Source organism: Serinus canaria, chromosome 2, assembly GCF_022539315.1.
Source record: "Serinus canaria isolate serCan28SL12 chromosome 2, serCan2020, whole genome shotgun sequence".
NCBI classification, from domain to species: domain Eukaryota; kingdom Metazoa; phylum Chordata; class Aves; order Passeriformes; family Fringillidae; genus Serinus; species Serinus canaria.
The window spans coordinates 13,903,896-13,917,607 of record NC_066315.1 but is presented as its reverse complement, the minus strand read 5'-3'; the positions used below and the strand labels follow the sequence as shown (position 1 = coordinate 13,917,607).

At 36.6% G+C, this 13,712-nt stretch overlaps 1 protein-coding gene across 14 annotated transcripts in view; it reads right to left on the bottom strand.

Annotated features, from left to right (window-relative positions):
• PARD3 (par-3 family cell polarity regulator) overlaps positions 1–13,712 on the bottom strand; it is a 443,013-nt gene that overhangs the window by 147,276 nt on the left and 282,025 nt on the right. For 8 of the 14 annotated variants that reach the window (XM_030229752.2, XM_030229789.2, XM_030229783.2 and 5 more), the window contains 3 exons: positions 11,409–11,598; positions 6,484–6,635; positions 5,399–5,443 (listed from right to left, as the gene is read on the bottom strand). In XM_030229752.2, the coding sequence (XP_030085612.2) occupies positions 5,399–5,443; positions 6,484–6,635; positions 11,409–11,598 (387 nt within the window). The remainder of the gene's footprint in view (positions 1–5,398; positions 5,444–6,483; positions 6,636–11,408; positions 11,599–13,712) is intronic. The other 6 variants (XM_030229719.2, XM_030229763.2, XM_030229776.2 and 3 more) reach the window with 4 other exon arrangements.

The window sequence follows — 13,712 nt, the reverse complement described above, 5'->3', positions numbered from 1 at the left end:
TCACAACTGAATAATTAAACCTCATAATCAAGTTAAAACTAGGAAGAATCTTTCAGGGAGAAAAAAAAAACCAAAACCCACCCAATTTTATTGATATTTATTCAGAATTGCAAGTACAGTCTTGGCTAGATTTTCTATAGGATTTGGGAGTGGAAAGCAAGGTGAGGTGGGACAACATCATCATGGCTACATTTCCTGAAATAATCAGACCAGAGCCATCACCTGTAATATGAAATTTGCACTTTTTCTCTACCCAAAGGGAGCACAAAAGAGAACTGTTGTGGCACCACAACAGTCCCAGCTGGTAGGCTGTTACCTAGTTGAGATCAGCATCCTTATCTGGAAAAAATAAATTTCACAGCCAGCCTCCACTGAGAGACAGAGTCAAGCCTTGAAGCCCCAGGAATACCAAAACTATTAACAGTACATTAGTAAGCATAGGTGTGAATAAAGGTGTAAAAAAGGAAAACTACCTCTTTCAAGCATTTATCTCAGAATAATACAAAGTTCTGAAGATGATCCCTATTCTGGTAGAAATGAGGAGACAGAAGGGAGACTGCATCTGTCACCGCTCTTCAAGGTATGTGAAGTTACCTTAAACTGGGGAAAACTGCTACTGCACTACTAAAACTATTCAGTATTCTTTGGGGAGGAAAGGGGGTTGTTTGCCCCCACAGAAGAGATGCTGAACAGCAGCATGGCAAATTTTCTCCACATCATTTGTTACCTTGCTATGAGATGAAGCAAGGCAGTGAATGCTGTCATTTTCTATTCAGCTATTAAAAGTCTGAGCAATTACATTAAACTGAAATCCCTCAGATCAAATAAATTCAAACAGCAGCTGTCAAAGTATTTCCCTTCAGCTGCCCTACTGTTAAGATTAACTTGTAAACAGAAACAAACCCAAAATCTACCCTCCCAGGTCTACACACCTCCTGCATTTTGGTTCCCCCAGTCTGTAGTTCTGCTGCTTGGACCCTTGGCCAGAAATAAATGCACCCCAACAAATAAGAAATTTCATCTTCATGAATTCCCACATCCTAGAAGAAGTCACCCTCTCACACACAGCCTGTATTTATTAGAGGGCTGAGGGTTGTGAGGATGGTTGGGAGCAGAGCACAGGGCCAGCTGGGACCAGGGAGAGTTGGTGGCTTCCCAGCTGTGCAAACAAGCTGCAGTCTGGAATTGCCAAACTTCTGAAAATGGCCTGAAGTCTAAGGCGAGTGTTTGACAGAATATTCTCTCTGCCAACTAAAAGCACTCCAATTTAGACAGTCCCCAATAAAACTGTCCACTTTCTAGTCCATGGTCAAATCTACTATTTCTCCACTAATGCCTGCAGTACACAAGAAATGGGACTTTATTTTGCTTTTTACTCTTCATAGTATTTAATTGTATTTTTTTTTAATTGGCTATGAGACAGAAAAAAAAAAAGAAAGAATGTAACATCTTGGAGGAACAAAAAAAGAGGAAATGGGACAATCATATATAAACCAGCTGTTTGACAGATCCAATTTCATATACAAAAGGAAAGGGTGTCCTCTTACATAGCAACTTACTGTAAACTTCCTTATTCCACATTCTGCTTTGTAACCTTCCAAATTAAATGCTCATATATCTCTTCCTAATTACTGAGTGGCTCTTTTTGTAAACAGTTATTATAAAGAAGGCATTTATGTGCCCATTTGTGTTCATAAAGAACACTAAAAAAAGTTCAATTTCCTGACACCCAATATAGACCTTTGTGAGAACTGTATTTATGTAAGCTGTGCTTTCCCAAAGGATATCCCATCTGGGATATGACCTAATGTTGAGTACTGTAAAACTAATAATGGATTACATAAATGATAAGAATATTTATTGAACTTGGGTGGCCATGAACACAAATGTGAACAGGTTACAGAATCTGAAATGGGGAAATCTCCTTTCACAAGCAATTTTCACAGTGTGATCATTGAGCTATGTATATTTTAATACCTTCACTATCTTCCATGGCTACTTCATAGCAAATCTACTATTCTAAAAATACACAGTTAGGTGTCTCTGTAAATAGTGTGTTAAGAATTTATTCCTAGAATTCACCAGTCAGAAAGTGAGTCGTTTACCCATGATCTGGTAAAAACCAGCAAACTTTCTTTAAAAAGGATTCTGTTTAAAATTTATGAGTCACATCAAAATGCTGTTTTCTAAGTACAAAAATGTCAGCATTTTCTTCCAGCCTTTACAGCCCTGGTGGTAATCATCAGAAGCGTTATCTGCTCAGAATGAGTCCTACCTCTATTTTGACACCAGAATTTAAAGTAGAAAAAAGGAGAGGAAAAGACACATCTACCTAAAGCATATTTATATGACTGAGGATGAAAGGGATTCTTTTATCATTTCTAAAAATTGAAGTTTATCAAAATCTCCCTTTCCAATGATTTCCTTAACAAATATCCTTTGAGGTTCATTCATCCCTCGGTATCCCAGCAGTCCTCCTGCCGTGACTGCCACCATGCATCCTCCTCACAGCTCGGCAGTGCCCACACCCTGTCCATCTCCTGAGGGCTTTGTGACCTGCCAAGCACAGCCCCTGCCCACCACACATGTCCCTCCACTCCCTGTGTCCCCAGCTGGCCAGCCCTCAGGGAAAGGGGCCAAGCCTTGCCCTCCCAGCCATGCAGCCACCATGCAGTTTATGCGTGACTGCGCAGGTGCCTCTCCATGGCACACACACCGAGGAGACACTGAACACACAGACATCACACCCAGCCTGTATGCTGCTCCCTATCCCCATCCTTTGTTTCTCCCTTGTGCTGACACTGTTTAACAACTCACTCTGCCTCCCCTTATCTCACCCTGAGGTCATTATTTATACAGTGACACCAATCCGCTGGGCGATTTGCAAAGGCAAACCCCATGGGGTCAAGAGATATATGATGTTTTGTCCAGAGTGGCTAATTTTAGTCTATAAAGGAAATTTTTCATCAGCACATTCTTTTAAATCATTTTAAATGACAATTTTTTTTCTTTCTGAAACATTAGTTTTATGAGCTGTCATGTCAAATGCTACCTGCAACTGATGTGAAAAACTTCTCTAGATTTCATTAAACCAGTTTTGCAAAGGCATAAAGTCTACTTTCTAAACACCTTCTTGAAGGACATTATCAGTGAGTCTATTTACTTAGTAATATCTGCTCCATTACATTTGATATATTTCTCCATTTCTAGTTCAGTTCAGACACTAAGAAATCAACACTTCATCTGGGGAAGGCAGAGGAGGAATAAAGCAAGAAACTGCATCAAAACCAGTTTAATTTTGATTCAGTTTAATAAAAGTTTAATTAAAAAGCATTGTGTAAAAATAAATCAATAAATAATTTAAATAAATGTTATTTGATTTTTTTCATTTTCATAACATGCACATGGAAAATAACCACCTAGAGCTATAGTATGCCTGGTACTATATAAATGAGCCATGCTCAATTGCTACTGAATATACTTCTAACCTCTAGGATGAACTGTAAACACTGCAAGGATTAGCTACTTCAAGTGAACTATAGAAAGAAAAATAATTAAAAAACTATTACAGTAACTAGAGCTGGAGAGTTCTGCGCTCTTCTTTTCAGCCAACGCTATTAAATCCAACTGTGACAGTAACAGAGTTTGTTTTTATCTTTTCTAAACTAAATACATGTTGAAGTTTTCTGGCTTCTAGAGTTCATTAAAGCATAGTTCACCACACATTTGAAGCTTTTTTTTTTTCTTAGAACCAGATAATTTTTAAGCCAAACTACAGTAAGTGGTTTGTTTAACGGCTACATCCATCTTCAGTAATGGGAGATACCCAGTGTTTATATACAAAACCTGGTTAAAAGCACACAAGATAAATAAAAGTACAGCAAAAGGTGTTTTCCTTTTTTCCAGCCACTGAATTTTTTTTCCAGCACATTTACTGTGCACAAAATATGTAACTGCCTATCCAGACAGCATGGTCACGCTCTTTCACCCAAGTTGTTCAACTTGTCCCTTTTTATGGAATTTAATCCAGGTGTTACACATAAAGGAAAACTACACTCAGTTCATACCACCCTCTACTGATACCACCAAAACAATGCACTTTTAAAACCTGAGGATTGTATTTTACTAAAACACACAGGTTTTACATCATTCTAATCACATCCCATTCAACTACACAGCTTAATAAGAAAATGAAAAATAATTTACAATAATTTTGAGTTTGGGCTTTAACTTGTTTTTATGTGAATAATGCTCAGTGGTGAAGGCAGTTCCTAAGCACCAATTATTACCATAACCATTAACACAACTCATACATTCACACTCTGATGGCTTTAATCCTCCAAAACATTCATACATTTTGAGTTTGTTTACCCATTCTTTTTTTGCAAAGCTGCAAGTCTGTGGCCATATTCTGCAATGTTTTAAAAGCTAGAAGACTTATCTGTTCAAATAAAAATGATAATTTTATCACTTGATTACCTACAGCTTTTCAGTATTCCTACTCATGTTATACAGTCCAGTTAAACAGAGATGCAGTTGTGAATTAGTAAATGTAAATTCTGTATTGAATGCACTACTCCTCAAATCATGATAAAATAAATAATATTTTCAGGTTAAAAAGGTGAATTGTTCCTAATTAGAGCTAAGTAATGTTATGGTGTCCTCTGGATCTAGCCTAATTAAAATAGCATTCCCTAGGTCAAAAGCTAACTTATATTAATAAATCATAAAGGTTCATAATTGCAGTTGGTGCATTATTTTAATTACTAATAAAAAAATATGCCTTGAAAGCTATTTCTCATTATCATTTTGTGAAACATTACAATGAATGGTATGTGGAAAAGATTCTATTTACATATTCTTTTGTTCTGTTACGATGCTCATGGTTTCAGCTCCAAAAGCAAATCAACTTGCACAAATAATCTTCAACTCAATGCACAACATGTATCTGATGACCACTTAAGGCAAAGGCAGCAGTTTTCTAATTAAAATAATTATTTTCAAGCACTGTGTTAGCACTGTAATAGCCAAACACTTGACTCTTCTAAATTATCTCTCTGTGCAGTGCAGTTTGAAGCTAGGAGGAGATTTTCCAAGATTTTTTTTTTTTTTGAAAGGACAAAAAACCCCAAACAACTCTGAATATTTATGAGTTTAAAGTGCAGAAACAGGTGTCTGCCTACAATCACATGCATGACCTGGCTGAGTATACTACCCTAGATACTTATCCTATAGAAAAATTTTCTTTTTCTGTACGACTTGCTTATTCACAATAGAAAGCAGCCATGCAAGTACTGGAATATTCATGTTTTCATGCAATTTGACTGGCAGTTCTGTAATTGTGGTAAGCTGCTTTGACCAAGGTTTCTATAGCAACAGCCTTACTGTCAATTCTTACCTGTTTTCTGGTCATCCATTGTACTGAGCTTAGTCTCGTCAGCTACTGTTAAAAGGTAAATGCAAACGGTTAGCCCAGTTAGTGCCCATGCCCCACATGCACTCAACATTCCTCCTGGTTTGCATATTTTCTTTTCAAGTTAGGGGGCCTTAGAAATGTCCTAGTTCATGCAAATAAACTGCAAGAGTAAGCAAACATTCTGGGTAGAAGTGGCAGCAAACTAGTAACCTTCATGCAGTGTCAGTGGTTCACATCACGGGCAGGTACAATATGTTATTGACACGTTAGCACGCGGCACCAGTCAAGACAAGTCAACACCTCCAACCTGACTGTAGCCTGAGGAAGTTTGTGAATTAGGGATTGTAGGCAAGACACAACTATTGCAAAGAAGGGAATTGCATTATATTTTATTATTCTGAGTAGGGAATTCAGTGTGTTTAAGCCATCAAAACTCACTGTTTGAGGTTACTAGAGTCTGCACTTCAGAATCTAAATTCAACGGCAGAAAAACTGATGGGCTTGTTAGCAATTACTTATTCTCAGTTGGTTTATCAGTTTAAATGATCACTGTGATTGCCTGTCTTAGCCACTGCTACTGTATAGCGATTCTGATGTAAATATTAAAACTTGAGTCTCAAACAGATGTCAGACTAGTCCCATTTTCTAATTCTGAATTCATCTACAAAATGAAAGACTATGAAAGACCTTTAAGGCTAACTGCATTATAATCACAGACTGAGAATAAACCTGGCTACCCAGAACCACAGCGTGGTACAGTTTTACACAATCATTCTGTATGGATTGGTAAATGCATTTTTCACCTCCATTTTAATAAATACTGTTGACTGTGTTTAGGCATAACCATAAATCTAGAGGGCTATGATATTTGAATGTATGGACATTTACAAACAACAAACAACACCCAGGCCACCTGGCCATTCAAGTTAGTACTTTACTACCCACAAGTAGACATTATGTGCAGTACTACTGCACATACACAATCTGTTTGGAATTATAAAATCTATATACTTACAACATGAAAATCAGGTTCAAATTAAAAAAATAATTGAAAAAACATCACTCACTACCTAGATCCATGCTTTTGGATTTTCGTGTTTTAACAAACTCCAACTGACTGGCATCTGAAAATTGCTTTGTACGCTTTTCTGACATGCTCTGGCGTCCAAAACCCTCTCGCTGGAAGGCAAGTACTGGATCAACATCTGGACTAAGAGTGCTGTAGGAAGGGAAAAAAATCATGCGAACATTTATCAAGATCACGCAACCTTTCACTCTTCAGAGAAAATCATTTATTCAGCACGTGACTTCTAGCAACGATTAATCACAGTTTTAAATACACCACTGCAAGTATTCAGTTACACACACAATGGATTTGTTTTGCTGCATTAAGCAATTCTAGTTAAAAAGTATCAAGGATTTCACTTACAGCTTTAACAAAAGATATACACATCTGGTGCACTATAAAAATTCTATCAGAACAGAAATCCAACACAGGAATGATTTGCAGGAGAATAAAACAGTTCTTTTTTCTTTCTGAGAAACAAATTTATTCTATTGATAGAAATTTATCTGGTCTGTCTTTATCAGAAAATATTTTTAGTAAAACATAAATAGAAACTATCCTGCCTGAAGCCCAGAGAGCTTGAAGCTTCTTAATTTAAAAACTTTGTATTAAAATTTCTCTCCATATGTGAAATTTCTTGTACATTTTTCATACCTTCTCCTGCTTTTAGCCCAGCTATGACAAACAACCATATATTTTCATTGCTTCTCCACAGTGCAAGTGCTTGCCATAGCAGATCTACCCCCTAATCAGAAATGGGGGGAACTGCATTTGGTTTTTGTTTCTTCTGCAGGTTTCTAAACTGACCTCAGCTCAGGCAGTCAGGTTTTCAGTGAGCTGCCTCAGAAACATGCTGAAGATAGATTTATTAATGGTGCTCAAACACTGGCAGAATAATGAGCCCAAGAATGCAGGCAAAATGTGGGGTGCAAGCTAGAAACATTTAAACATTTTTTCAAAAAGCAAAATTGCATACTGCTAATAAATAATATGAAAGGAAATTCACAAAAAGATCTTCTGGCTCCTAGAAAAGGGAATAATATATAGATCTCTACTTCAGCTAGCACAAAAAGAAACCAAAAGCATAAAATACTGAAAAAAACCAGTATTTTGGACCATTGTTATCTATCCTATAGGTAAATGATCCCTCAAAATCCCCTCTTTGAATATTGTTGTACTTCAAGACAAAAAAAGTTAATATTTTGTCACTGAGATCTCTAAACAGATCCCCAGATGCCACTCTAGATATTGTGTTTAGTACCATCTTACTATTTAGAACCACGTTTCTAAAGAATTATTTTTACTGTAAGGGCTAAGTATAATACACATCTCTTTCCTAGTGAGAAACAGGCAAATAGTGAATTTCTGCAAAAAACAACTTATAATTTTAAATTCTGTAACATGCACATGCTTATGTATGCCATGGACTCTAATTTACAGAAGTATCTTTGATCAAGAAACACCTGGGTATTAGGCAAAACAGAGAAAAAGAGCTAAGGAAAAGTGTCCAAAGGCATAAAGTACTATAAAGGATGAAAATCACTGCCCTCATTACCAGACAGCCAAAAAGAAATTCAGTCTAGTAATGGCAGATTTACAAATAATAAGATATGTGCTTGTGACAGGCATATAATACTTCAGTGTGAGCAGGATAAGGGCTTATGTGAATAAAGCCAATGTCAAGTGCCTTTTGACTTTAATGTTTCTGGCTCAGGTTCATTATGTTTTACATTTAATTACTGCAACTATTTCAGAGATGTCTGCACAATTTAGCAATGTTCTCAAGCATATGTTTAAAAGCTCTGATGAATCAGAGACCATACTCAAAAATAACTATTTAGTCCTAACACTGACTCCCACAAAATAGGGAAAAAAATATCTATCTTCTCATGATAGAAAGATAAATCAGACAAGGCCAATATACACTTCTGGCATTTATAGCAGTGCAACATGTAGCTGAGTAAGAACCCCCTAAATCTGAAAATGGCCTCCAAAGTGACTCCAACTGAACTTACAGGGTTTCAACACCTTTCATAATCAGATCATAATTGACTTTATCAAGGCCACACAGAAGTTTCTGGCTCCCTGCTAGTCAGCCCTGTTCTCTGAAGGCCAGAAAAATGTGGTTTTACTAAGTGAGAATTTTTTTCCAGCAGTATCTGTTAGCACAGGCTCACTTTTGTTACAATGACTGGTTTCATCTTGCTGAACAAAATGTATCTTGTGACACTTTCTTCAGAAAAGGTGAACTTATAGAATTATTTGTTTTGGCTCTATGCTTCTTTTGTCACACAAGCTTGCTTTGATCCTCCTATATAAAACTTCTAGTAGAGTAAAATATCATTTCCATGTAAACACAGCACACACTTATGTATTGAATTTGAAGTCCTAAGAACAGACTAAAACTCCAGGTCAAATTTAACTTGAAAAGGACACCACAGGTCCCAGAGAGAGCAGCAGGGTCTGGACGTGGCATCAGCAACTGGGAATTTGGGAGGTTGGAATCCAGCATTTCCACTGAAACCACTTTTAGAGACTTTCTGCTTCCCTGATCTGCCCTTGTTAGACCTCCCTTCCACACATACTTATTAAGGGAATTATTATTACATGTTTGCACAGTATCCTGCTCCTTAAAGGTGCTACTTAGCACCTTTTTTTGAGCCTTACATAGAGTTCTGAATTTTCATGTCCTGTTTTATTATTAATGACCCATGAGTGCTTCAGTAATTAAGGAAGGAGTGGATCACAGGACTCTGAATGCAACAACTGCAAAAGCCAACAAGCAAAGAGGAGGAATTAATGTCCCCAAAAATGTCTCATTTTAATATTTTTAAACTACATCAATAAAAGACAGAGGTGAATTTCGTGCAAGTCATTAAGCAATGCCAAATGCAATTTACTATATTCTAGAATACTTAACAAATAAGATTTCTGGAATGACAGCTGATCCTTAAAAGAATGTAACCGTCTTCTGACCCTCAATGTTATTAAAATTCCATTTATTAATCCTGTCTTATTGGCCCTTTGTTTTCATAACATTTTCATCAAGGATTAGGGAGATCTTGTGAAGCTGAAAAAGCTTACATTTTCTTCTGTGATTCAGAACAGCTGCCATTCTTGTTTGGATAACCCTTCATCCATATTCTTAGTTTTACCCTTTGTGCCTTCCAGCAAAATCATACAATGCACCTTCATTTTACAAGTCTTCCTTCATCCATTAGCAACAGGAAATTATAGCAGCAATCTAATTCTATTGCCATTTACTTTTTTTTTACAGATAGAATACATTAGATACTAAAGCACAACACTGATCTAACTCTTTGAAGTGCCATTGTATCTGAAGACCTTTACAGTTTCTGAAACACTGAAACACACACTTAAAACTTTTTTGAGTGTGATCAATTCTACAATACCTAAGCCCTGTTTTCTTTACTGTTACTTCATTTACAAACTGTATGAACAGCAATACACACTGCAGAAGTCAATGTAAAATCATCTGCAGTTTTCATATGAGTTTTATGTTTATTTCATAGGATTTTGCTCACATTCAGCTAAAAATACTCCCTTGGAAATAAGCTATTATTATGTGCAGGCTTGAGGACTATTCTATTTAAATGTCTCAGATTCTCAGCTTTTACAAGAGACAAATGGACTTTTCAGGGACCCAGATTACAGGTATGACTTGTCCATAAGAAGAACTGCAACATCAAAAAAAAAAAGTGAATGAGAATAAAAAATTACATTTTCATACAATCATTAAAACAGAGCTTAAAAAACAGAACTCAATTCCTGGATATAAGATGAAATAAACTAGTTTAAAGCAGAGAAGAAGCTGACAGGTGCACATCAGCCAGCAGGTGCTATTGCTGTTCTATTAAGATATTGCTGACACATTCATAACAGGCTCAAGAGACAAGAAAAATAAGAAAATTCTTCACACCATTTGTGGTAATTATCCAGCTTCAAGAAGTAGCAGCATACAGAGGTGGGCTTTTATTTTGCTATTACTATAGATAATTACAGGACTTGTAAATTAAATCTTAGATCTGTATTAATTGTACTAACTAAGCAATAAACAGTATTTCTTTGCCAGGAACTTAAGCAAGTCAATAATAGAGCTCAATGCATTTCTCATTAAGGCTCTAATGTTAAAATGTGTTAAAGTAATCGTAGAGTCAACCTAAGACTCACAAAAGTTATTTTTACTATGAATTAAATATATAAAGCTACTTTCCATACCTTTAAATGTGGAACTGTTACTTTCTGTACATTTAAATTTAGAGCTATTACAGTACACTGTCTTTGCAAATGATCTAACAACATGAATAGCAGTTCTTCACAAATAATGAAGCAATCTTAACCAGCTCTTTTTGCATGAGCATTAACACAGAGGCAAATCAAAGAGCTTTGACCTCTAAGTAGATTTGAAAGCTTAGTACATTATTAGGAAAAGCAAGGAAGTATACAAAAGTATTGAGTTGCTCCTAGATATACAATGTAATATAAAAATAAAACCTTTGTTTTATAAACTTTGAAATATTTACAGTGAGGTTTATAAATTACAATTTCCAATCAGTCTTTCAGCTTTCATAAACCCAAGTGTTTAAATTGTGCTATTTTTTTTACAAAAGCTAGGTAAGGTAGCAATTAAATTAAAGTTAGATCATCATCAAAATAACACAGCTATGTACAGTCTAAGTAACATTTCCACAAATATGCTTTAACACAGCACAAAACTGAAACCAGAGGTATTTGTACAGACTTCCTCCCTGAAACAGGGACAATTACTAATTTGAAAATAGTAAAATCCAAATGTGACAAAAAAAAAAAAAAAAGAATTAAAATTAGCAGTAGCCAAAATGTAACTAAAGGAAAAGATGCAACTACAGCTCTCTCTTTCTTCCTTCCACTAAACCATGCTCTTACCAGTCTGTTGACTCATTAATTGCAGCTTTAGCCCATCCACCAGTATCAACAGTGCCAAACCCGACATCATCATGGGAGCTGGATGATGACTGGTCAGAGAGATGAGGAGGAAGGACTGACAGCCTGTCATCCTCAATAATGACAGTGTCGTCCTGGGGCATGTTCACTGTTGGAGACAGCTGATATTTACCTGGACAAAAGGGAGAAAAAACCCAAAACTAAATAACAGCAGCATGCAGAGAGTGCCCTGAAAAATATTTCATCACAGATGATAAAAGGTTATGTCAAACTGCAGTGCCACTGATAAGAGTGACACAATGCAGATAATAAAATTAACTATGTCTCACTTTCTACCCATCTTCCTGTGCAGAGGTCTGAAAATTGATGCACACCAGTTTTTTTCTGTGGCCTACTGCAAGACCACAAGGTCTTCAGCCTCAACAGAAGGGTTGGGGTTTGAAAGAGACTTCTCTTGTGGTCCAACCCTTTCCACTCAAGCAGTGACACCTACAGCCACGTAGTCAGGACCCCAACCAAGTTGCTTCTGAGTATGGCTTCTGCACCTCCTCCCCGAGCACTCTGTGCCAGTGCATGGTCACCCTCACACTGGAAAAGTGTTTCCTGTTGTTCAGAGGAGCCACCCATGTTCCTGTCTGTGCCCACAGCCTCAAGTCCTGGCTGAGGAGCTGCCCAAAGGCACCTCTCCCAGAGCACAGTATCTCCTCTGCTATCACCTTGTTTGGTAGAAACAAAGAATGTGTTCCACAAGGACTAACAGAGGCCATCACTTTTCCTGATCAGTCTGGCCTTCATGAAATGAGAAATTATTCAAGTGGTGCTGGGAAGTGGACACATGCAAAATCTGGAGAAAAAAAATTACCAAATTCTATTATCAACAAATTCAAGTAAGTTTTAACACTTTTGTTAAAACACCTAAACAAGAACCATCACATACGTGCTAGGGACTAAAACAAGACTCAACATGAGTCTGTTCAGTGGCAGACTTCATCAGGTAAATTTCTGAGAGTACAAGTTAAAAGATGGTATGATCTTACTAAAACAATTTTTAAAACTGTCACATCTCATGAGAAGAAACACACTAGCTTCATCAACCATTAATCTGACAACAAATAGAAAATTATTCTAAAACTATGATGCACCAGTGTAATGTAGCACAAAACTTCTATTTCCATATTTTAAACTGCTTCTATGAACACATCAATTATTTCCACCCTTTACTTTCACTGTAGATATGGAAAAAAATGTGAATAATTAGGGGGAAATAAAGTTTTCCTCTTTTCTGTAAAGGTTTCACTTACTATCACTACTTTTGTATGCAATTATTAATAAACAAACAAACAAACAAACAAACAAAACCCCACGTGTAAAGAGGTAGTTAAAATCCTCACTGCACTACATAATACATATAGCAATCTTTCCAAACAGGGAAAAACTGGCTTCAAAGGGATCATTAAAGAAGGCTGAAAAAATGGCTGGAAGAAAAAGGTACTGCATGGTGAACATCTCATCACTGTCAAACTGAAATGAATGTATGCAGTTTGCATAGCAGCTGATTCTGCCCAGCAATAGCTCCTTTGATGGACAGGTTAATGTTTAGCCTGGTAATGTACTTCTTTCCAAACATAATGCCTACAAGACTGTTAACTCTGTAGTTAATAATGTCTCCAAAGAACTGATTGTGAAAAGGTATAACCTTATGGCACTTGGCAGATTGAACTTCCCATCTGAGAGGCTACAGTAATTCAGTAACACTTTTAACTTTTCACTACCCTTCCTTATATCTGACAAGGGTGAAGACTGACATTTTTATAGTTGCTTTGGAATTAAGGAGAAAACCCATATGACATGCCTATGCTTTTCATTGCAGATGAAGCTAAAAACAGGTGAAAGGCTTCACCTCCAGCAGATGGCTGGACAAACCTCTGGACTCAATACATGCTTTGTAGAGAACTCAGCTGAAGTGGATAGAAAATACCCCTGGAGAATTAATTCCACAAGTGTTGTGAGAAACCTTACAAGGAAACATCAAAGTAACTTCAAACCCCGTAATCTTCAGTATATTTGACTGATCTACAAATCTAAGGCATTGCTCAACCTGTCTACAAACCTCTTCAAGAAAATAATTTTCCCTCGGGCTGGAAAAGTGCTATTTAGACTCTATGAAATTTAGACTCTGACTAAATTTCAAGTCCAGTTTTGCATGTATTAATTCAGCTTCAGTGAGGTAATCTGTAATAACATAAAGTATTTTGGACACTGTACTAAGCAAGGTAAAACATTCTT